The sequence below is a fragment of the Dermacentor variabilis genome, chromosome 1 (genome assembly GCF_050947875.1).
Source record: "Dermacentor variabilis isolate Ectoservices chromosome 1, ASM5094787v1, whole genome shotgun sequence".
Classification (NCBI taxonomy): Eukaryota; Metazoa; Arthropoda; class Arachnida; order Ixodida; family Ixodidae; genus Dermacentor; species Dermacentor variabilis.
Genome location: NC_134568.1, coordinates 69,476,210 through 69,500,539, shown reverse-complemented (window position 1 = coordinate 69,500,539; position 24,330 = coordinate 69,476,210). Strand labels below are relative to the sequence as shown.

The 24,330-nt window shown below is 47.8% G+C and overlaps 1 protein-coding gene across 6 annotated transcripts in view; it reads right to left on the bottom strand.

The window, feature by feature from the left end:
• The window catches only part of LOC142579011 (uncharacterized), a 465,789-nt gene that overhangs the window by 90,544 nt on the left and 350,915 nt on the right, over positions 1–24,330 (bottom strand). For 5 of the 6 annotated variants that reach the window (XM_075688787.1, XM_075688827.1, XM_075688796.1 and 2 more), the window contains exons 7-13: positions 22,676–22,711; positions 21,330–21,389; positions 16,316–16,369; positions 12,302–12,400; positions 11,443–11,487; positions 11,281–11,316; positions 10,448–10,579 (exon numbers count right to left, since the gene is read on the bottom strand). In XM_075688787.1, the coding sequence (XP_075544902.1) occupies positions 10,448–10,579; positions 11,281–11,316; positions 11,443–11,487; positions 12,302–12,400; positions 16,316–16,369; positions 21,330–21,389; positions 22,676–22,711 (462 nt within the window). The remainder of the gene's footprint in view (positions 1–10,447; positions 10,580–11,280; positions 11,317–11,442; positions 11,488–12,301; positions 12,401–16,315; positions 16,370–21,329; positions 21,390–22,675; positions 22,712–24,330) is intronic. The other variant, XM_075688813.1, reaches the window with a different exon arrangement.

The window sequence follows — 24,330 nt, the reverse complement described above, 5'->3', positions numbered from 1 at the left end:
TTTAGATCACTTCGTTCTCTTCTGATCATCTTTCATCAACCTTTCAATAAACCGTGCAAGTTTCGCACTAGAAATCGTCTCGTCCTTGCCCGGTCGCCATGGTCTACCGGATGCCTGCAGCCCGCCGACAACGCCATGCTACCCAATAGTAACGTCGGTCGAGCTTCGATAGGCAGGCGTCGCTACAACTCGGCAGCAGTACGATACGCTACCTTGGAGTACGCAACACACCACAAAGTGGTTAATTAGACGTTTGCCACGAGGCAAACCCCCACCCATCTTTCAGCGCCTATCCAGACGTCAACGCCGCGTGGACACCGACTGCTGACGCGTCCACAAAATGCCACTACCCCTACCACTACCTGACGGCCTGAAGTAATGACGAGGGGGGCCAACATCAAATGCTACTGAAGAACGACCCCGACCGTGGATTCCCATCCTGCCACATATTCCATACCATCGGGTTTCGGAGGCGGCTTCGTGCAGTGGGGCCGAGGGTCCTGACGTGAACTCGGACGTTTAACTTGCGCCTGCATGGAGTGGGCTTCCGCAACTGGAGGCGCGTAACTAAGCCAATAAACCCTTTTTCCTTCATTCCTACTACTGGACGTACTCGTCGACGAGCATGGTGGATTCCTTGCCCTAGCACCACCTTAAGCCGCAACACGACCAAGTCATGTGCTCATCAGAGCCCACATTAATTTTTAGGAAGCTGCTCGTTCTGGCAAAGGGTGCACCGGAGGAGCTCGGAGGAGAAACGAGCCTGCGAAAAGCAAATGTGAGGTAATGATTTATTTAAAACCAAACTTAGTGAAAAAGATGGTAGTGATGATGATGGCTGGAAGGCGATATATAACATACTCGAGAATCGCGCTACATTGATGCAACACACAGATCACGCGTGACGAACGGGTGTGGTGGACCGGCAACTCTCAAGCAGACCTCAGATACGCCAACTTCTCGGCAACCTTGGTGGAGATCCGGGTACTTAGAGGGTGGTACTGTTGGGCGTTGTTCGCGAAGACAGCGCACCAATATAGTGACAGAGGCTTATGTGGGACGAGTGGCTCATAGAAAGTTTTCAACTTAGTGAGTGAATGATGTGTGTCGATACGGCGCTGGAGTCATGTATACCTAAGGTCGTAAGTGGACTTGGTGCGTCTGCCTTCCCCTTCCCCACGTGAAGGGTAGCCAACCGGGCGAAACTTTAGTTAACTGTCCTGCCTTTCCTTCTTCTCTCTCTCTCTCTCTCTACCCGACGGCGAATTGCATGCAGCTGCTGCTATAAGACTGCAAGTTCAGAAATTTTTGAGATACTTCTAAGAGCGTACATGGCGCTTCGGACGGCATCGTTGAACAGATCTGAGAGCCTCGTATGAAGACGGTCTTTAACAGTCTTGAAACATCTCCCCCATGAACTATTGAAACTCTGTCCAGTAGATGTGTTGAAGAAAGGCGGCGCTTGATTTTAACTTAAGTTGAAATGTGATGCCATGATATTCGTTATCCGAAAACCACAGGATACTGTTGCTGTGGAACCGCGAGGTAAAAGTTGAACCCTTGAGGCAGCTGCTCTAAGTCAGCTCCCGTAGAAATGTTAGACTTCAATTGTTTGAAGAGCAAAGCTCACTATCCGACGCAAAGGACATCACACCGTATTTCCCTACACGCCATATTTAAGTTTTCCCATACCAGGGAATGGGCACAGATGGTTCAGTTCTCGCCCAGATGTAACTGCTAAAACTGTACCTAGTCTCGCTATATTAAACCCTATCGAAGGTGACGTGCAGGCCTTTACAAGCGTGATTTTGGGTCGTTTAATTTTACGCTCAAGCAGGGGTCGGCGTATTCAGGAAATGGATGAGCTCACCCCTGAAGTAAACGATAATCTTGCGGCAGTCGCGTGCAGAAAGCACGCATTAAAGCTTCGTAACCTAATAGCCAAATGGTAGTCTAAACGTTTGTTTCACAAATGACGACAACAAGGAAATTTGTGCTGAAATAAATTTTAAAAAAAGGGGGAGGGGAAGGCAAAAGTACGAAATACCGAATTTCGGGCCTCTGGCATTCCACCAAATAGACGTTCCCTTGACTTCGTTACAGAACGAGCGCAAAACGCCAGTCATGGTGCTCCTCAAATTTGGTTAGTAGCAGATTCAGGACTAACACCGCCAGTAATAAACACCGTAACCTACGAACAAGCCAACTGACCTTCAGAAGATCCAGTATTTGAAGTGCACAACAAGCAGTCGGAATGTGTAAGCTAACCAGTAGTACTCGGGGAGTGTTTATAGGGCCTTATCATGGTGACAACTTATTGGTCTTGGTCCTGGCCGCAATCTAAAGCTGAAGCAAGATGCGGCTGTGGCCACTCTCGTTGACTTATCGTAGGCAGCAGTGGACACTCGTCGCTTGAGTCAACGATCTTTATATTTTTGTTACCAGGGTTCTGAGTGCTACTATTGCTAGGTGTTTGTGGCAGCGGATTGACCATCGATGAACGCAGTGTACTCATAGCAACTGCAGTAGATTGCCTATATAGACATTCGGCGACAGAAATGCCGACGCCATGCCTTCTCGATTGAATGCATGTGCGACGAATTATCTTTCGACGTTTGCCTCAAAGCTTTTATCTCCTTGTGCATACCTGGGTAATCCTCTGAAGGTGGATCGGCAATGAACTTGACATTTGGCGCACTTATAGTTTTTGGCATGTCACTTAGCGATATGGCAACACGCTCTGTCATCTGCTTGATAAGTATCGGCGCCAGCTTCGTCTGAAGCAGTACTCATTGTTTTCCATCATACACCAGCGTACAATAATGTCTTCGAGGACCTCGATGCTGCTTTAGATGCAGCGCTGCGATGCGCGACGTATACAACGAAAACGTTCGGGGGTCGTTCCCGGTCCAACCGAAGATGTGCGTAATATAATCGAACCGTCTAAGTAAGCGAGGGAGAATGAGAGCAGCAACAAAACCCGTTACGCTGCTAGCGCAAGATGGCGGCTAAGTCATCCGCCCAGAAGCCAAAGAGCACGACACGTGTGACCGCACAGCTGATTGGCACCCTTCGAATTGCAGTTTTGTGCCGACAACTTGCCGCAGGCCGCGGCGCAGGGCGTAATATGATGACGTCGATGACGCATTTAGCAGCCATTTAACGAAAGCGCCTACTATTGTAGTAGCATATACACATGGTATAAAATTCCGATAACACGGATGCACAGAGTCGTTTCTTTAGGAGCCTTTTTAGGTTCATTAGAATGGAGAAAAAAAGTAACAATAAATAAATCTGGCTTCTCAAACTGTTCCACATTAGATCGCACAAGAGTTAACTGTAATAGAATTTATGAGCCAGCCTCAGTTTCTGTCCCATAGCTGTCCCTCTTTTATCTCCCCTTCAACTAATTGAGGCAAGGAGAAGACACGTACTGCCAGATATACCCATTGCTTCATAACGGTTCGATAGTGCGGTCACCTCGTTTTAGTGCCCAAGTCGGCGCCGGGGAGTTATTTCTTCTGACAGAAGGAAGCTATATACAGCGTAACCGCACAAATAATACGCAGAAAGTTCACGGCAGCATGTCAGAGTGCCTCGCCTCTACCCAGGGAAATCTATATCGGCTTCCGCCATGGATACTAAGTACGCCGCTTGCCAGATAAGAACGGCAGCGCCGGTACCAGTTATCGGGCACCTGCGACTAAGAGCCCTTTTAGCAATATGGGCCCTCATAATCAAGGCCTGCTGATGTCGTTTAAGCCTTCGTGCGTCGCTCACAGGACACAGAGCGGCGGCGGTCGCGTAACACGCGAGGAATAATAAGCGGCGGTGTAACGTTACAACAGAGGCATACAGCCGAGATCACTGCCATCTACGGCCTTCTTCGCAATTTGTAATCGAGAAATCGTTGCAAGGAACAGAGGCAAATAAAAAAAAAAGACATCTCAATGTCCAAGCGGCGTGAATTAAAGTATCAGGCGATAAAGCGTCCCCGAGGCGGCGGAAGCGCATCGCGGTCCGCAGGCCGCCTCTTTCCTCACTCGACGCGCGGACAGAGGCATCGCTCGAGGAAGACAAGGCTGGCAAAACAAACGCAAGCGAAACGGCGCTCGCCGCTGGCCACATTTTTCTCTTTCCTCGTCGCGCCAATGTCGTTGGAGGGACCCGCTCGAGCTAGGGCGACAGCTATCTCTGGAATGCCTGGACCGAAAAATGCGACCTCCCCCACCCCGCGCGAGCTCACGCACGCACAGTCACGCAGGCAGATACGCCTGCTCAACACACACGAACACCATAAGCTGTTCCGCGTATAATCTGACGGCGCGCGGCTTGGGAGGGCGCACTGTTTCTTCGGCTGCTTGGCGTGCTTGAACCCTCTGCGCTATCTGTCCTGCTTTCGTGTTATTGTTTTACCTCTTCTGTTTAGTTGCGACGGGTCCTATTTCCACCATCACTCGACGTGAAAACGGTTCATCGGATGGCGAGAATGTGGGGATATTTTATTATGTTACCTCTTATTATATTTAAAAAATAAAGACGTCCCCCCTCCTTCCCCGATCTTGTCAGAGTCATAACCTTTCAACTAATTTAAACACTACAGTGGAGACTGCAGCTGGTCTCGAAGCAGAAAACAATAACGATGTGCCCTCGAGTGTGCTTCGAAGAAAACAGCTGTCTCGTTTCTCTATTTGGAAGGAGCCTGTTTCAAGTAAATTTTATGTCTACCCTCTTTTTCATCGCTGAAACATTCAGGAAGAGGAAAGAAACGACACGGCGGCATGTCGGTATCCCGAGACGCTGCAAAACGCGGCGAACGTGTTACTGCCTTCTTCGTGCTCCTTTACAACCGGAGTCAGAGCTCCGGCTCCCCCTCCGAGTACTTTTCTTGCTTCCTCTCGGGTAGATGTCTTGGTCAAAAGAACGCCAGTCCATGTTCCTGTCAATTAGAGTATAATTAACTTCACCTTGCATTTACAGACGAAGCGTGAAAGAAGGTTCGTTTCTCCGTGACCGACCGGAGTGGGCTGCCACGTCCGCGTTTCCCCATTTCTCTCTCTCTGTCTATTTAAAATCATCATTCTTCGGGTCTCTTTTGAGCGCCGGTTCATAATTCGCTGCTCCTTCCCCTCCATAAAAGAACAGAGGTCGAAAATGACGCCTCGCTGTTAGTGAAAATTTAAGTGCGGCTGAAGCGAACCGAAAAGCAGCTCATTTCAGTTTATATTTGCAGCGGCAGACACGGTGTTCCCGCCCGTGGTCGAGCTCTTTATATAACCCCGCGGAGAACCTTCGAGGTGAACGACGGCCGTGCTCGGTGAGGCGCGGAGCGCCGCGCGTGATTGATGCTCCTAACTACAGCGTGGCGTGGCGTGTAGATGGCACGCACGTGACGGGACATCGCCGACACCACATCGCCAAGCCCCATTAACACATTGCACAGAGAGCCGCTGCGGATAAGCCCAGGATAAGCGGATCGGATTAAGGCGCAACTCTCCTCCCTGCATGCCAGTGGGTTCTCCAACATGGCCGCCACGACTAAATCCGCCGAGAACCATCAGTTAGAGCTTTGTCACTTACGCCTTTCGGCTGCCGCGAGACGAAGACGCAGCTCTATCACTAGTGCCTCGTTACTGTGCTCATTTCTGAAGCGGAAAGACGATGATGGCGGACCTGGAAGCTCTGTGTACACCTCGTGGAAGAGCGAGTGCTCGTGCCCTTTCTCCTGCGTTGAAGCGGCAATGAGGCACCCCTTTAACAACGTCGCAACATATATATGACCTCGACACGAATGTGCAATGTTTCACGAAGCTCTGGCCGAAAATAAATAAGAGAGCAACGTTCTGCATCGAGCTTTCTTAGACAGAAGAAAGATGCTGTTTGCTTATTTCGACGGAGGGGATGAAGGCAATATAACATTACAGCAGTTAACAATAACAGCGCGCCTCATCCCCGCTTAATATATGACAGTGTCGTGCTCCTTTGCAGATTCGTGGCAATTTTTAATTCTTTAGAGCAAATAATCCCCTACCGCGAACGTGTAAGGAATCGCAGTTCGAAATAATTGTTAAGTGCTATTTCAAAAGCATTCAACATATTAAAACCAGTGCAAGAGCACCGGGGATAAACAGGAGGGACACCCAGCGCTGTGTGTGTGTGTCCAATGCCTGCGCTGTGTCTGTGTACTGACTGCATCACGCTGAATGTTTACGAGATGACGTACCAAAAAAGCCCACAAATAAACCAGAAATCAAATAGGGCAGTGACTTTTGATATGCAGTTGCGACGAAAATGGAAGAAACTAAAAAACAAACAAAAGGAAAGCAGGAAAGACACGCACAGTTTCATATTACCGCAGTTATACTAATGGCTTTCGCAATCTGGCAGGCTCCCGAAAGGCGCAACGACAAAATGGAAAAAAGAAAAAAGAGAAGGGAACATGTATCAGCACACACGGGAAATAACTGAGACATACTACGGTATATTCAAAGACAAGCAGAAACTTGTGTAAGCCAGCATTCCCAGGAATTTTGGACATTGCCCCTTCGGCAATCTGTCGAACTTCACCGCAAAGCACCATCGTAAATCATGGGGCAGTATTTTCAAAAATTGATATTCCGGGAGGTCGGTCGAATTTCAACAACTTTCAGTTAGCAACGCCGAGTGGGTACTCGCACATAATAACACGCGCATTCAACGGCACCTAGTCGTGAATTCCCTTCTGCGCAATAGCAGTATATTCATCAAGGCCAGAACACCGCTATAACGGAGAAGGGAAGTTACTAACTTTCCCCTTTCTACGTAGCTAACTGAAACATGATGAAATTGGGCCGGTTTCTCAAATTATATATTTTTGAAAATGCTGTCCATTGAGTTACGCTGGCGCATTGCGGTGAAGTTTGACAGATGACCGAAGGGCAATGTTCCAAATTACTGGGCATGAGCCCAGTATCGCTTCGTCGAGAAAATAAGTATAATTTATATGCAGTAATTTTGTTGTTTTCATTAGTTTAGTTTTGTTTTCTTGAATATATGGTTATGCAACCAAGTTGCAATCGCCCTTGATGTTTAATTCCCGTGAATAAATTTTTGTTTGTTTACAGATAGCACTGTCTTGTGTTGCCTTTCTGTAAGCCCCGCTGTTTCGCGCTTTTCTGAAGATGAACAACGCCTCATTAGTGATTAGTAGTCACTGAACATTATTTATCGCCAATCGACGGTTTCCCATTCAGTACATGAAACAGCTCTTGATGTCATGTGGTACTGTCATCCGAAGATTGGTATACGTCCGCAGCGTGTGCCGAAATAGAACGGAGCCCAAAATGTGCCTCTTTATTCCAAGTCGCTGCGGCGGCAGCTCCCTGGCAACAACGCTGCTTGTCAAACTCTTCGGTTGCCCGTTGCTTCAGAGTTCCAGGACTGCTCAGTGTAGATGCTATACAGTGGCCTGTCATCATCTCTTGTGCTTTGATCGGGAAGGACTCGGACCATTGTCTTAACCACCGTTGCTAATTAGACCATTCAGCCTACTCCTTCTTGTACCGGCAAACGGCGTAGAAGATACATACTTTACTGAAAATTTGGCCAGCTTTAAGGCGCCGTACGGCGACAAGCAAAATTCTGCCGGTGCAGCCATGTTATAGATCGGCGAAATCGAACGAAAGCATGGTTGAAGGCTTTAGTATTCCTCCTTAGTTCTTTTCTTTTCTTTTTTTGCTCGAAAAATACTTGAAAGGCAGCTTTCAAGTGCCATCTTTTATTATATAGTCCATGGAGCAGTCGATCACGCATGACATACATGTGGCTCGCTTTGCATCACACACACGCACACATACACTAAACGAAGGTCCCACTGGGCCAGTCACAAGCGCGGGAAGCCAGTACACCAGCAATCTCACAGAGAGCGCTCGACGAAGTCACTTTGCTAGCCCGTCACTGCCGACTCCCAGCGACAATAATCTCCTCGATTTCCGTACTTTCGCTGCGACAAAACATTGGATGCAGGCTGATGTGAAATGTGTAGCTAGAAGGCAGATCGTAATGGGACTTTTCGGCCGGAGTGAGCAGTCAGCAGTGGTTAGAGGAAGGACGTAACCTGATCCGTTGTAAAACCCACCGCTCGGCGAGATAGGAGAGGAACGGGCGCAACGGGATTACGCGGCCAGGAGGCACCGTAAACCGATTATCCGGCCGCAACTGCGAAGCTGGGTCCCGCGGCGGGAAAGTGATGGATGCCGGCGTGGCCGTGTCTGTAGCGGCCGCTCTAGCGCTGCGGCCCACTCATCCCAACCGTTGCATTGCGGCTCGATACTCAGCGGGATTCCCGTCTCTCAGCGCCGACGCCGCGCTCGGTTTATTTCAAACGCCGGGTAGCAGAGGAAACAGAGCGGGGGGTATTAAGAAGGATAAATTGCCCTTTTCGTATCACGACTGCACTCCGCACAACCGGCATTGGGGATTTTCGGTGCGCGATGATGGGCGGGCAGCGCTGGATATCTAGATGTGCGCACCATCGCATGCCACGGCCGACTTGTGCGAGAAAAAGCGAGTTGCGGCTTCCTCTTCTTGCCATTCTTATAGTTTTATTGCCGATGCGTGTACATTCGGCCGGCATTCGACTTGGCGATAAACAACGACTTACACTTTTCTGTTGGACACTGCTCGGACTGTGCTCTTTGAACTTCGTTTCCACCAATGCATCCACCCAACTTGTTTATGAGCAGCATGCGCTGCTGGTGAACACACGTAATGTGCTGGAATCGAAAGCGTTATGATGCTCGTTAGTGATTGATTGATTAATTGATTGATTGATTGATTGATTGATTGATTGATTGATTCTTGCGGTTTAATGTCACCAAGTAGCACGGGTCTATGAGAGTCGCCGTAGGGGTGGCTCCCGGAATAATTTTGGCCACTTGGGGTCCATTCAGGTGCACCTAAATCTAAGTAAATGGGCGTTTTTAGATTTCACCAAACGGAAATGCGGCCGCCGAGAGAGAGAGAGAGAGAGAGAGAGAGAGAGAGAGAGAGAGAGAGAGAGAGAGAGAGAGAGAGAGAGAGAGAGAGGTTAACCAGAGATTATCTGCGGTTGGATACCCTGTACTGGGGGAGGGGCAAGGGGATGCGACAGGTGAGAGAGAGAAGGAGTAATAAAGAAGAAAAATGAAAAAAGAAAACTACACCGCAGCCGGCAAGTAAACCCGCGACCTCGATTGTGCTCAGCATGCAGAATGTCGTAGCCAATGAGCAGCCGCGGCTCATACAGTTCAGTTTTCTAACCGACCTCCAAGAAGTCTTGAAAAGCCGACACAGAACGAAATACATGGTTTGATGTGCTATCTTGAATATCCTACCTTGCTATTTTGTGCTGTTTTGAGTGCACATGTCCTCTTACACTGACCGAGGTTTTTCCTCGATCAGTGATCTTCCAGGTGACCCGAATTATACAACACGGGCTAATCATCTCGACCACTCTCCTGTATACGCTTTGCTCCCGTTATTCTTCGTGGAATAGAAGTTGATATCAGCGTAAATTCAAACGCGAACAAGTCGAAAACAACGAATGCGTAGTTCAGTTTCCATGTTCGACTGTACTTGTAATTAGTAGCTTAATTCCAGTTCCATAACGTACATTAGGGACAATTATATGTTTAGGAGACGATTACGGCGCTATTGCACGTGGCACTGTCACGTAATTATGCGGAACATGCGTTCTGGTCAGTTATTTCTGCTGGCGTTTCAATTTGTGCTGATGAAACACTATCAGGCCACCCTCAGGAATTCTACAGACTAATAGAATGCTCGAAGTGTTGAATCCTTGTGCTATGCTTTTATCTTCCTTACTACTAACACTCTCTCAAATATATATTCCCAGAGCTCAAAACTGTTAACAATGTGCTTCTACATTCTTGTTAGCAGCTTTGGGCTGCTTACGCCGCGTTTGGCAGTACAACGCCACTGATTCGTATTCTAGACTGTTACTGTTCACAGTATTAGGCAGGAATAAAAAGAAAATAACAGTACACGATACTCCAGTACATTTAGTAACAACACGCTAGCGCGATGTTGTCAACGGATCTGAGGTCTGCACGAATCACGGCCCGTATTCACAAAAACATCTTACGCTAGAATTTTTCACGAAAGTAAATTCTAGCCCATCAGTATGCTGCACAAATCGTTAGCGAAGACGGCCAGCCAATGGCAAATATCCCTTACGAGCGAAAAGCTTCGTGCATTCGGCACCACATTCTTTACGATACGCATTGCCGAGCATGAAAGGTTAAGCGCCCCCAAAATGAGCTTATTTGATTTCAAAATATAGCCTCGGCTTCTTGTTTCTGTCGCTCTTCCGACTTGGCATCTTTGTCTCGGCGCATTTTCTGAGTGCCGCACGACGACTCACAAAGGTTCCGATCAAGAGGCCTCTGAAGTACGTGCGCAGGCTCACCTTCCTGCCTGGCGGTCCGGCGGGACCAGGCGGTCCGGGCGGTCCGGCGGGGCCTTCGATGAATCCCGTCGGGAACGTGTTTCCGTCCAGCGTCGTCGTAAGGCCGCGTTCGCCTTTGTCGCCTTTCTCGCCCTGGGGAGGGTCAAGAACGCCGGCGTGAGGCGCGCTCTCGCGAGCGCAGCTGCAGCGCCGAGCAGAGGTGGCGTCCTGCACTCGAGTAGCCTTAAGGATACAGCAAGCTACGTATATGCGGGAATGCAAAGGCAGCGTTCCACAGTGAGCCTTTCAAACGTGCCTGAAAGAGTGCAGATAGCGTGAAGCCAATTTGTGCGAATATGTGGCTCTGCCGGGTCAAGCTGGTGACCCCAGTAATGCAAGTGACCCCGAGGCTTACCAAGCAAAGAAAAATGAGTAAGCCCTGCTGTTAACATTATGCAGAGCTTCTGTAACAGAGCGTCTCTAAGAACGCCGCTCTTGCGAACATTCGTACCCTGTACTGCCTGTTTTACCCCACGGAAATCAACGCGCTCTGATAGCCTGAGTCTAACCTGTCCCCAGCCATGGTGTAGATTGGTCGGAGTAGTGAAACGAGATTGAGTGCGCGGTGTCTTGATGCTTCACTGAGAAGGTTGAAAGATGTCCTATGACCAATGGCCCATCATTCACACAGAAGGTGGACTACATATAGAGTGGCCCTTAGTGCGACCAGCAACTCCGTAAGATGCGGTCAAAGGGCAGTGAGGTGACGTTTATTGACATTACAGAGCGCGCTGGTGGCTTCACACACGTTACGAGCTTGAGCTGCACGGAACTGTTCCATATTTTGGTCTCACCTTAGGTCCTGGGAGTCCATCCTTGCCGACAGGCCCCTGAAAGACAAGGAAGCACGAAGGGGAACCACGGCTATTGAAAAATGCGCCATAGTTACTGTGCAGCGCGCATTTTTATGCGCTCTGGTTTTCCCAGGGTCACTTGGAGGTGCACGACGTACTCACCACGAGGCCGGGTGGACCGCTGGGACCAACGTCACCCGGAGGACCCTGAAAGCAGCGAACACACTTTCTTTAGAGGTTCGCAGTTTCTATATTAGCCACAACCGTTAACCACTTCTTAATCTTCCATAATATTTTACCTTCTCGCCTTTCTAATCCGATGGGAACAACGGCGAATTAGCAATCTCAAGTTAAGTGCAAAAGATATGAACTACAAAAGTTGAACACGATCGTGTTCTCGCGATATTTTTGAAGGGACTCTATAGGACCTGCGTTCCGTTAAACGGTGGAGAGGCTAATCGTAGGAAAATAAATATCCTACTCGCGTAAAGGCGTCTATACTGATCTGAAGTGAAGGCGAGACAACGACGCTGGACGAAGAGGGAACACACACATCACATCTTCGTCCACCGTCGTTTGTCGCGCTTTCACTTCAGATCATGCTTAACCAACACGCCCGACTATCCATCCTAACGTCTATACTGACGCACAAAACTGTGGACCAAACTATGCCAAAAACAAGCTATTTTGAGCAATAGCCGCCCGCGTCGTCGTGATTGCTTTTCTTCATGTTTGTGACTAGTTGTGCTTTCGCGTGCGTCCTCTTAGCAGCAATTATGTCTGCCAGGCAGTCTTCAATTGACACACGTATAACGCAACAACGCCATGTCCTTCGCATCGGCTGTTACCAGGCCGGTGACAGTATTAGCTTGCGCCTAATCCTGGCTGGTGATAAGGTATTACATGCAGCATACAGGTCCGAGGCAATGCAAAAGGCCGCAAAGAATTGGCTTGCAGCACACTAGAAATAGGACAATTTCCTTTTTCTGGCGTTAAGGGAAATTCAGAAGAGGGTGCCCACTATGGGTCCAGGAGGTCCCGTGCCGCCGTCGAATCCCGGCAATCCCGGTGGTCCAGGGGGTCCTGGGGGGCCAGGAGGACCAGCCTCTCCTTGCGATCCCTGTGTCGGAAGAGACCCCTTTGCTCATTCCATGTCACGTATGCATACAGCGCCGCGCGCTGAAAAATTAACACTCACTTCTGTAGGATCATACAGCTAGACAGGGCAAGCTTTGTGCGAGGAAAAGTATGACAGAGAGGGGGTTAAGGAGACAAAGAAAACCGCATAGGCGGCGTGGTCTTGCTTTTCTATTGTAAGAGGATAAGCAAAACGAGAACAAGGTGAAAGCAGGCTCCTGCTTTTACCTTGTTCTCGTTTTGCTCATCGTCTTGAATTTCCCTGTCCCGCCTTCCCCGTGTTTTCCCTGGATTTCTATTGTAAGTTTATTATAGCCACACAGCTGACCACCGATGCGAACAACGACATACACAGAATATGAGGGTGGCCCTTTAACATTAAGCGATTCCTTAATTGACAACAGCTCGGAACGTCTGCGGCAGAAACACAGCAAGAAATTCAACAACAGTGGGCGACGCATCGTTGCTATTTGCTTTGCATTGTCGTTATGAAAATTGGTGCGTGCCACTCTACCCACGACAGTTCTCGCATTTTTTAAGTCGGTATCACCCGTCGCACTATAATGCCTGCTTATGGCATTATGGACTATTCCGTATGTTGAACTACGCTGCAGTCATGCTTGCGGTACGGCCCACTAGTTGTAGAAGATTGAGTAAGAATTGCGCCGAGCCCTGGACCACACACCGTCTAGTACAAGGTTAACTGAAGAAACGACACCGACCGAGAAATGTAATCCTGCTGCGTGGTTTCAGGGAAAACGTGGCGGCGATAAGCGCCAATGCTTACTTTAAGCGCCTTTAATGTCACGGTGTAGTTTTACAAGGTTTACAAGACGCGATAGCCATGACCTGGACGATGGTTTCCTGTTGGCCTCTAGTTGGTCGAAATTTTTCGTGTCGGTAAGAAAAAAAAAAGAAATAAAAAGAAGAAAACCGAGAAAAGTGCCTATCTACTTTGGCATCAGGCATACACCACACAGCTCAGTATTAATTTCAATAAAGAAAAGCACAAAACAAGCGTCAAGACCAAATGATGGATGATAAGGCGCCTGTGAACAATGCGAGGCACATTCCTTCTTCCCGCGTGTGTTTCCCTGTAAAGATTACGGTTGCATAAGCTGTTCCCGTGGGAAAGGGGCAACAGCACCTACGAATAAGTGAGTGACGTCACCAAACTTCATATATAAAAGGGAGATCTGCCTAGCAACTCGTTCAGTTCATTGCAAGTCCGCTATGTGTAAGGGAACAATAAAACATTTCATATGCCCATCGACGGCATTTGAGTGGCTTTCTAACAGCTTCGTTGGCCATACACTTTCGCAGGGTCGGGATGACGAGTCAGTTTTTTTCTGTTACTACTCGTCTATAAAATCGGTGTACCAGAGCATACGGCGGGTGCTCTGCACTTGCACCTATTCGTATATACCACAGTACACTCCTTACCAAATGCTGCATCTTGCTAAGGCATTAGGTTGTTTTTCTTGCTCACCGTGCTGGACCCGGTAAACTTTTCTAGGAGACAGTACGCGCCTGCACTACTAAGACATCATTCCACTGCATCGTTGTTGGAAGCATTGCTCCCAGTATGTCATGATGCACGCGGACATTTTTCCCCCTTGTCGATTTTCTTCACGGTCTGCAAGATTTCATTTTTTTTCGCACATTTTTGACGCCAATTATACTAACGCTACCCTTCTCCCATACTCTGGCGAGCGAGCGCGCGCGCGCATAACCGGTGCATTGCATAACGTAATTTATTGCGCATTGCGATCCGCGCGTCAATCATCTTTACGACATCGGTGCGAAAGTGAGCGAAATAATCCGCAGATATCTGATGAACTCGTACGCAATGTAGTGCTCACAAGATCAGAGTCGCCGCGGCTGGTCGACACGCTATATTCCGCTATACAGCGACAAGGGAAGCCACGATAGCCAATGTCGACCACCTGCGAGCAAATGAGGAGCTAAGAGAGCGCGAAGATGAGGTAGGACTCCACTACACGCAATCTCCGAGGATCTACTGCAGTCGCCCACGCTGATGGCGTGGCGGTGCGCGTAACTCTCCGGGACGTGGCGCCCGGATTTTGAAGGACGTGCGCCGAATCCGTGGCAAGCGTCGCACCGCGTCTAGCATTGCGCGTGGCTACCGCGGCGTCCGGCGCGGTTGCACGGGTGCAAGATAAGCCCCCCGCACATGATGGCCAACCGCTTCCCGGCGAATCATCGACATGCAGCGCGCGGCGCACCGGCACTTGCCGCCGACGAGGGGGTCGCACGGAGGGAACTTCCGAGCGGCCAGCTAGCCGCCTTCCGAGTGACATTTGTTTTGCGCTCCCGCCGCGACGCCACGCAGGGCAGCACGGCAGGAGCAAAGGCGGCCGGTGAACCCGGAGAGGAGAAACTTAAACCGCTACAAGTCTCGCTGAAACAAAATGAGAAACGGGCGTAGATGTCCGCATATAGAGACTGCAACGACTAGCCAGAGTTGAAGCAGCGTAGCATACGGCAAACAAGTTTCGCTAAGAAAATAAACACGAGCGGTGCGCGCGGCTTCACGACGCCATTCGACCTGGACCTTTGTGTCATTTATGACTGCTTAAGCAGCGAACCCTTACTCTATGTACTGGCACTTATACACATAATCTGATTAAACATTCCTGTAGCCTTGGACCCTGAGAGCATCGTGAGAGAAGAGGTGAAGACGCGAAAGAAGACCCTGAAAGAAGAAGTGCGACATGGGGACGCGTAGAAAATACGAAACGCGTTCCAATGGCCGTATTATGTAACTACCCACACTGAATTAATTTTCCACTGTTTTCGCCATTCGTCGTTTAATCCGACGCCACCCCGGCGCCTTTGTCACTGGGATCAGCTCGGCGCGAGGGATGATACAAAAATGATGGAAAATGAAGTGTACCATTACAAAATACGGCCTCGGATTGGTTGGGATGAAGGGGCCAAAGAAACTCGCTCTGGCCGAACTCTTATCCGTAAGTACACCTCGTCTAAAGTTATAACAGCAAAAAAAAAAAGTAAAGAAAGGGAAATTGCTGGTATGAAAGCTGCCACCAGTCAGTCACAATTAAGGAGGGTTGGGCACCAAATTTAGAAATCAGACTTTTTCACGCAAAAGGAATGGAACATTTGGTGAGTTCTACATTATGTGCTTACAACTGGAAAGAAGTGCATGAAAACTTTTATCCTTAACTAAAGAAATGACAGCAGCCGACAAAACTGTTTCAGACGAACATTCGCTCATATAGCAGAGCAAAATAAACTTCCTTTAACGTCATTGCTCAACATCGAAACAATTCAACGCTTTTTATCTTGGCTGCTTTAATCTTGTGTTGTACCAGAGTCCTTTAATGTTCTCATTATTGAGTCACATGTTGTTTTTCTCTACGAACTGCTTGATAAGTTGCTTTGTCTACAGAAATTATTGATTCCCCTCCTGCTAAGGTGCATCCTACAATAGTAAACGTTCAACGCCACTCTCTGGGTAGTGCATCGCAATTAGACGTTCGATAAACGAGAGCAAAAGTCCAGGGAGTTGCCTAACGCCTAATCAGACCAGAAAGTTGCGCCAGCGTTAATAAAGTCCTACCAAAGTCAGCAGACTTTATTGGATGATTAGAGACACGCAGTGACTTTTCGTGTGAGCGTGATCACCTGTTTGGCCTGCTCTACCTATACTTTAACCTCACCATCTATTTCGCCCATTTAGGGTATCCTAGTAGACGTCCTTTATTTTCCTTAATTTATTCCTATCTGTCGCCGAATAAAAAGCAATCTACGAGATATTAGAAAGAAGACCCGCAAAAAATTTGCGAGGGGTATTTTATGTATCACATGATAGCTGAACAACGATGCATGCTGTTGTGACTAAATATATACGTACCTTCATCATAAACACGTCGCCTGGAGAGAATGTCACTCCGATATTTGCTAGTTCCTAAAAAAATGTGTGAGAGGGAGAGAGAGAGAGAAAAAAAGCCAATAAATGCAATTATAATGTCTGCTGTTAAAGCGAAATGCTATTCGAACCCTTCTCATAGTGATAGATCCCAGGCGCGCTTTCCATTGCTACTTTTAAATTATGCGGTTAATGATCTACGAAGGTTATTTGTTTGCGCGTACGAATGCTACACATCGTTCTTTCAAATTAAGTCACCATATATGTTTCTATAAAAGCCCCTGAGCGTTTACCGTGTTCAGTGGGGATGGTTACTTGAAGTTCGTACGTCGACACTGAAGATGCGGGTCCCTGTGCAACCACTCATTCGATTTCGACATTACGCCAAACGGGTCGCTCGCATTTCGGTGTAACGACGCCGGGCGCAAGGTAGGCATGGCACAGTTCAGAGGTGCATGTCCTTTTTTTTTTTTTAGATTAAGTGCATCATTCAGCAGTGAAAAAGGCTCAGTAGCTTCGCGATTAATTACCGTAGCTGAAATAAGTAAACGAGTCTAGAAAGCAGGTGTCTGGGCACAACGAATCGATATTTGTGGTACTGACTGACCCGTTTGTCGTGAAAGCCTTCGTTCAGATGTTTCACGGCGACGCAAAGACGAGTTCTCCGTTCTCGCTCAAAAAGAAATGACACATGCAAGACGCTCACACGTGATCAAGGTAGTCTGAGTGTTTGTCACAGTAACATGTATACCCCTGATGGCAACGTTGATTACGGCGGCAATCGCCGAGGCACCAAATTCCGAGTAAGCACGACTCCGCCCCGTATGGTTAATAATGCGGCATGCCTGAGTGCACCAGCTGATAGAGAGTGTGAGAAATGTGAGGCTCATGCTGATATTCGAGCCATTGGCTTCTCGTCATCCCGTCCTTGAAACTTCTTCGTCTACAGCGGCGTAGCTTCGCAGCAGGCTATTTTCATTGGGTAGCGGCAAGGAAGTAACTGAGGCAGCAGATTTGGGACACTATGCTATAAATGTCCTATCCGCGCTTCGTTTGTGTCGTTGCTGAATGGCCAGAAAACGACACAAAACAGGAGATACCAGCTTAGTTTTTAGGCCACTCTTTGATGGTCTCTCTCTGATAGAGTGGGAACTGTTTCCGTGAAATATATAACTTTTTCTTTACCTGCATTGGCTCGTTCGAGCCTGCCCAGCTAAAATGTTCAACCTCGATTCTGCGCAACGTGAAATTGGAGACAGGACAGAAGAACAGCTGTAAGCCTCTCACGTGCTAAGCAATCCCTTTTACTTATAAAAAAAAAACGAAAACAAAATCGGTGCAATTAGTTCAGGCGCAGGCCTACGCGAAGCACCGGTGCCTAATATGAGCCACCGAGAACAACGAGAACTCCTTATTAGACGTTTTCATATATTATGCGTACGCTGCTATATATAATATAACGCTCTTGCTTAGTTCAAATTTGGGGAACCAGCATACTTGCTTTATAGTTATCTTAGCACAAAGTAATCTTACAGTACAAAGACGGCCAATGAAAGATCTATGCTTCAAAGCCTCTGATAGTCTATACTACTTTGTCGTATCCATGTAGTCAAAATCTATTCGGCGAGGCTAGTATCCTTAACGCGAACGCAGTGAAGCTCAATTTGTTATGAAGGATGTTCATTGCGTTTCCCCGTCTTGAGGAGTGCTCACATTACAAAATAAATTGTGGCAAAGAAAGCTGTGGTTTTTCAATGGGACTTGAAACACACGAGAATTAAGGTGGTCGCAAAGTTAATGGTGCCGAGCGATTCAGGCTAACCTGTGCAATATCATGATTACCTGCAACTCTGCGCGGATCTGGGTAACAGAACAACATTTAAAAATTCGGGAGAAACACTTAAGACGTAGCGCTTACGTGTTGGGAATGCGAAAGCATTATAGTCCCTTGGGTGAAATTATTTTTTTTTCTGCGCGTTCCTTGTCCGCGCAAGCGCTCGCCTGCGTTTTAATTGCGTCTCGGTAAGGCTCAATGGAAACGCGCTCGCTTGCACGCAAGGAGTTCAAGAGACCTTTAGTAGACAGTTTAGTATAGCGTAAGTGGCCCCACGCTGAACGCTAAAATATAGCGGGGCCACACTGCGCACGCGCAGAACACTATAGCAGCCTTGCGCATAGCGTGCCTCCGCTATTTTCGGAATTTAACGGGAGACGTTAACGCTCGCAAAGTATGCACGCTAAGAAATAGCTTTGTCAAACATGGAGGCACCCATAGCTCCCGCTTCACCGTGAATTCTCGTGATGGCTACGCACTCACTCTCTTTGATCGCCAGTAACTATTGAAATGAGCTTTACCTTCCTCTAAACTCACGTGAAACGCTCGTTATAAGCGCATAGCGCATCTAATTTCTGAGATCGTTCGGCGATGCTGGCGTCCGTAGGCCTGACGAGACGCGTCCGCACAGGAGCAACAAAATGGTTCTTAATGGGTTGTCTTGCCTTTGATTCGTTTGTCACGAGGCCGCAGATGAAGCCCTGTCTTTCAACGTAACGTGCCGTATATGTGCTTGCGTTTTTAACGTACGTAAGGCGACAAACGCTATTATAAAACGGTCTACTATAAAAAATGCTGCTTTGACTATTCTTAACCAGATGACAAGCCGGTCAGCGTAAGAGCTTTGACTACTCGCACCTAGATGGCGCGGTGAGGTTTCGCGCTTTGCGGCTCTTCGGTTGTTAAAATAAGCTCTATCGAATAGCGTTCCGCAAAGGTTTAGCGTGCGGAACAAGCTAACGCTAACACAAGGATTTTACGCTATAAAGCGCTCTAATTTTGCGTTAGCGTTGGCGTGTTGCGCCTGCGAAATCTTTGCGGGACGCTATTCTAGAGAGCTTTAGTATAGCATAAAACAACGAGGCGCCGCAGAGTGCAAAACTTCACCGCGTCATCTAGGTGCGAGTAGTCAAAGCTCCAGAGCTGATTGGCTCGCCATCTAGCTAAGAGTAGTCAAAGTAGCATTTTTAGACTGTATACAGTTTTAGAATATAGTTTATCATCTTACGTGCGTCCCTTCAAGAGATTTAGTTTAACGTACGGGAACGCAAACGTAAGAAAGACGTTCAACGACAGGGCACAGTCTGGTGCCTCGCGACAAACGTATCCGAGCCAAGACAATCCATTAGCAACCATTCTGTTGCTATGCGGACGCGTCTCGTCAGGCCCAGGGATGCCGGAATCGCTGAACGACGTAAAAACAATTTGGACGCACTATGCACTCATAACTAGCGTTTCAGGTGAATTTAGATGGAGCAAAAGTTCATTTCAATAATTGCTGGCGATCAACGAGAGTGAGAGCGCAGCCATCACGAGAATTCACGGTGAAGCGAGAGCCATGGGTGCCGCCATGTTCGACAACGCCATTTCTTAGCGTTGGTGCTTTGCGAGCGTTAGCGTCTCCCGATAAATTCCGAAAATTGCGTGCTGCCGCAAAACGCGGACTCTCCTTTTGCGTACCGCGCACGCGCCCTATAATTGCGCACGCTAAACGCTAGCTCGCGCTATACTAAAACTCTATCATAACTCGAAGGACCGCGGCGTTCAAGTGGACATTACTGTTTTAAGTTATGCACTCATGACGTGGCGCCACCTCCTACCCATTGGCTACGACGTGACGTGCGCAATGACGAAGGCATAGACACATTTAGCAAACCAACCGTGGAGCTGCAGTGGCGTCGCGGGGAAGCGTGCTCGTCTTGCGCCCCTAAGGCCCGGGTTCGGTTCCTACCCAGACCGAAATTTGCCTAATATTCTTTTCAAAGGCATTAATTTACTTTGTTTACAGGAACCTCTATGAGAATTTCGACGTCAATCCGAGCATTTTTTCGACGTGTTTTAATCTTTGCCGTCGGTCATTTTTAGTTGCGTCAATAGGTCACGCCGCCGACTACAACGCCGGATTTTCGCGTAATGCGGCATATAATGCTTTCACATTAAAAAATCACATGGTTTATAGTAATCGCGCGCTAAGCGCCCTCCTGGGACCAAGTAGCCATAAGAGTGCGTATACGTACGCTTGTTGACGAAATTGTACGGCTGAGCCTGCTTACGTTGGGTCACGGAAGTTTAACATTGTACAGGTTGCCAAAGACGCTCATTCGAAGCGCTGCTAAAGTTAAAAATATAAGAGCCCCGAGTACGGAAAAAAAAAGCTTCGTTGCAAAAAACTATAGTCTCAAGAATTACAGCGAACACAGGATTTGCCTTTTTTCGTGTGCGTGTATTTTTTTATTATTATTTGGATCGATCACAGAGAAATTCTAAATCTGATGTTGCTATTCAGGGAATTCCTGCAAGCTTATAGCGAGAGAGAAACGAGTATAGAGGATGCTGCTGCTAAGGCAGACGGCGACTGAAAATGCATCTCGGCACTCTTGAGCAATCCTTCTTAGGAAGCGTGCTCTAACAGAATAATGCACCGAAATCGGAAAGGGCAAGGTATCTACGAGCGCCAAAGTAGGTTTACTGGCAGTCACTCCTTCAGTGGCACGATGCATGCTTTCACTGGTTATTCCTCTAATACGCTGCTGTGCACAAAGATACGGCGAAAGGAAGAAGAATAAGAACACCTGCCTAAAGCTTCTTGTGAGTAACCAGAGAAAGCGCATGCGTCGTTTGAGAAACGTGCAAATCATGCGTGAGTGCAGACACTAGTTCACGTCCTCCCTCTCTCTAAAGCAAAACGGCAGTGTCAGAATGAAGTGGAAATGAGGGGGGTGAAAGAGAGAGAGAGAGAGAGAGAAGAAGAAAGAAAGAAAGGCGGGACACGTGTGCGGGAAGGGCAGACAGACGATCGAAGTTGCAAGGATCCAGGAGCCGAGAGGCCAGTCGAGTTAGTCTCCGTCTCGAGCAGGGCCCCGGAATGGCCGTGCGGGGGTCAAAGTGAGCAAGGGGACAGTGCACTGGGTTATACGGGAGCACGCGCGCAGTGCGCGGACTAACCTTAAAATCGGTGGCGTCAGCGATGCCCCCGTGGGGCATCTTGACTGAACGCTTTACTCCCTGAAACAGCAGTGGGACGTGGCGTCAGAAGGCCACTGGGCCGGCACACGCAGGCGGGCGCAGCCCCACAGCAGCGCGCAAAAGCCCCAGCTCATCAGGCCCCCCCCTCCCCCCCCCCCCCCCCCCCCCCCCCCCCCCCGGGCGACGACGCGTTCAGAAACCTCAAGGCAAAGCGCGCTGCTTATGGCTCTGCGGGATACGAATATAGTCGGCATAAAAAAGACAGAGAGAAAATGAAGCGCGAGCATTTCCTCCGTGTCTTTTTATGTCCACGTGTGTCCGCATCCCAAGTGTCCCAACCACAAGCGGCGCGTTCTGTCATGATGGATACCAACACCAACTAGGCCCCCTTCTAGCCTTGCTAGCGTTCAGATGCCGATGCTCTGGGCTGCGGCGCACGCGCAATGGCACATGTAGGCGGGCTGCTCCTACAGGGGCATCCGCAATGCAGAGCAGTTGCAGAGAGCGAGCATCAGCCTGGCTTCAAAGCCTCACCGGACGCTGTTATAACTGCCTACAGACGCTCCCTTCTCTATACTCGATAGTCAGAGAACCGAAGAACTTACGACAGCAAAACAGCACCGAAAGGACAGTAGCTACAAGAACACTGAAGGGGACCGTAGACAAAGGCATTTAACTGTCGCTTTAATTTGTACTTGCGGCTAGTGCCCTTACAGTGCCAGTCGGCTGCCATGCACATCACATCGCGTGCAGAGGTATACTCTCTTTTTGTCTCAGTTCAAGCAGGTGGCAAGCAGGTCCAGCTTGTGTCTAAGATGTGCTGGCTAAACTCTAAATTCTGCAGCGTTTTTCTCAGATGAGTAGGCGTGCCACGGCTTCTCATTCGGCCAATGATATTCGGACACTGTTTTATGCCAAGCTACGTGAACTGCTGGCACGAGTGCATTCAGTGTATCACGAAAAGCTTACGCGTTTTAGCCATCGATTGCTTAATTTGACGTAGCTGCATCTGATGCTACCACGTAAATATGCTTTCCGCCAGAAGTAAAGCCCGTCATGCAATCGAAGATAGGTGATCGTGAGAACTCTGCTACCGCAGCCAGAACGAACATCTGAACGCGAACAAAATAATGCAAGAAGAAATGGGGAGGGGAAAGGCAACGCTGTGACACAACTTATAAGTCGGCTCTTGATTAAACAAGAAAAGGAAAATACATGAAATGTACAGCCATAATCCCTCTGGACTGCGAAAGTAATCAGTCGGAATTGAACAATACCCTCAAAAAGCAAGAACACTTAAAGCAATAAAATAATGAAGAACTTACCTTCACATTTGAGACAAGGTCGATCCCCGAATCACCCTAGACGAACAGATTGCAAAGAAATCGATGAAGTCAGACGAGGCACCAGAAACACAAGGCCCGGTACGAACACTCATTTACTTTTCGTTCGAGGCCGACTCGAAAGAAAGGGACACATGAAAATGAAAGCTCTTTTGCTGTAATGATATGCACCTTTCGCGCACTTGGTACCACTCGAGAAGCAGTGCAGGAGCATGCAAGATAAAGGGAGAAAGTCGAAGAAATAAAATAAACCAGAATCTTGCTCTTCACATGCGGAGAAATGCAGACATAACACGTCTGGAAGCTCGAGATGTCCTCGTTGAATTACTTTCATGCGCGGAAGGTTTCCGACCGAAGTGAAGTACTCCTTGAGGTATACGAGCTCGGTATATATTTTAGCCATACAGATCGCGCACCTTCACAGGCTCGAGTGACCATGAATGGACGTGCTCCAAACCTCCGACGCTTTGACGCTAGTCGCTTACGCAATAATATTGAAGTTTTGTGAATTCCGCAGCACATGCTGCATAAGTTCCGGATGCGGAAACTTTGCAAATTATGCGGTCCATTTTTGAACCTCTAACAAATGGCGCTGACGGGAAGGATATTGTCTTGTATAACTCGAGCTTCGAGATCGCGTGTAGTAAACATAATTCCATATATATATATATATATATATATATATATATATATATATATATATATATATATATATATATATATATATATATATATATATATATATATATATATATATATATATATATATATACATATACATATATATAGTTTAAATGTTATGCACTACACTAGCATTCCCTCTACGCCTCCCGGAGGGAGCATCTCAAATCAATTCAAAGAAACTTTTTCGGTTCACTGCGAAAGTTCTCTTTCTGGTGACCGTAACGCACCGCATGAGAAAGAAATTTAACGCCTATCATTCTCTTGCTTCTTTTTCCAGACAAGTGAGTGAACAAAACAGGCCGTACCATGGCCACTCTGTTTTCATCATTCTTATATTTTTTTTGCCTTTCAGGTCTTTTACTTCTCGGCATCTCCGATAGCTTTCCCTTTTAATAAAAAGGTGGCCCACCTAAGAATATTAGAGCTTTCAAATGTTTCGTAGGAGCGAGGTGGATGCTACAGAGGCGGTGCCGTTCACATGTTCATACGCTTCATTGCATAAGAAGATTAAATATTCATCCTATATACTGTCGTCGGGCGCAGGTTTACGAAGATATTCTTTTTGCACAAGAACAGCTCATAAAAGCGGGCGGTGAACTGCTACACAGCACACTATAGATGATATCAGAGCCCATCGACTGGGAAAAATATATTTATTAGCAGCAGAAGCTTTGTGCATTCAGAGCCGCATTATTTTTCAGACGCTGCTACGAGAACGAATGTGTAGAGCACTACACGCGGTGACCAGCACGACAATAAGATTTGGGTCTCCCGATGGGCAAAGGGAAACTATATATGAGCCCCACATTTGACAAAATTTACAAAAATTGACATTTTACAAATTTACAATCTACATTTTACAAAGCGCTACAATATACAATAAAGATATTGATGGTCGTCTTCTGTTGCCTTAAATTAGGTTTCCATTGTAGGCTTACTGATTGTCAAGCAAT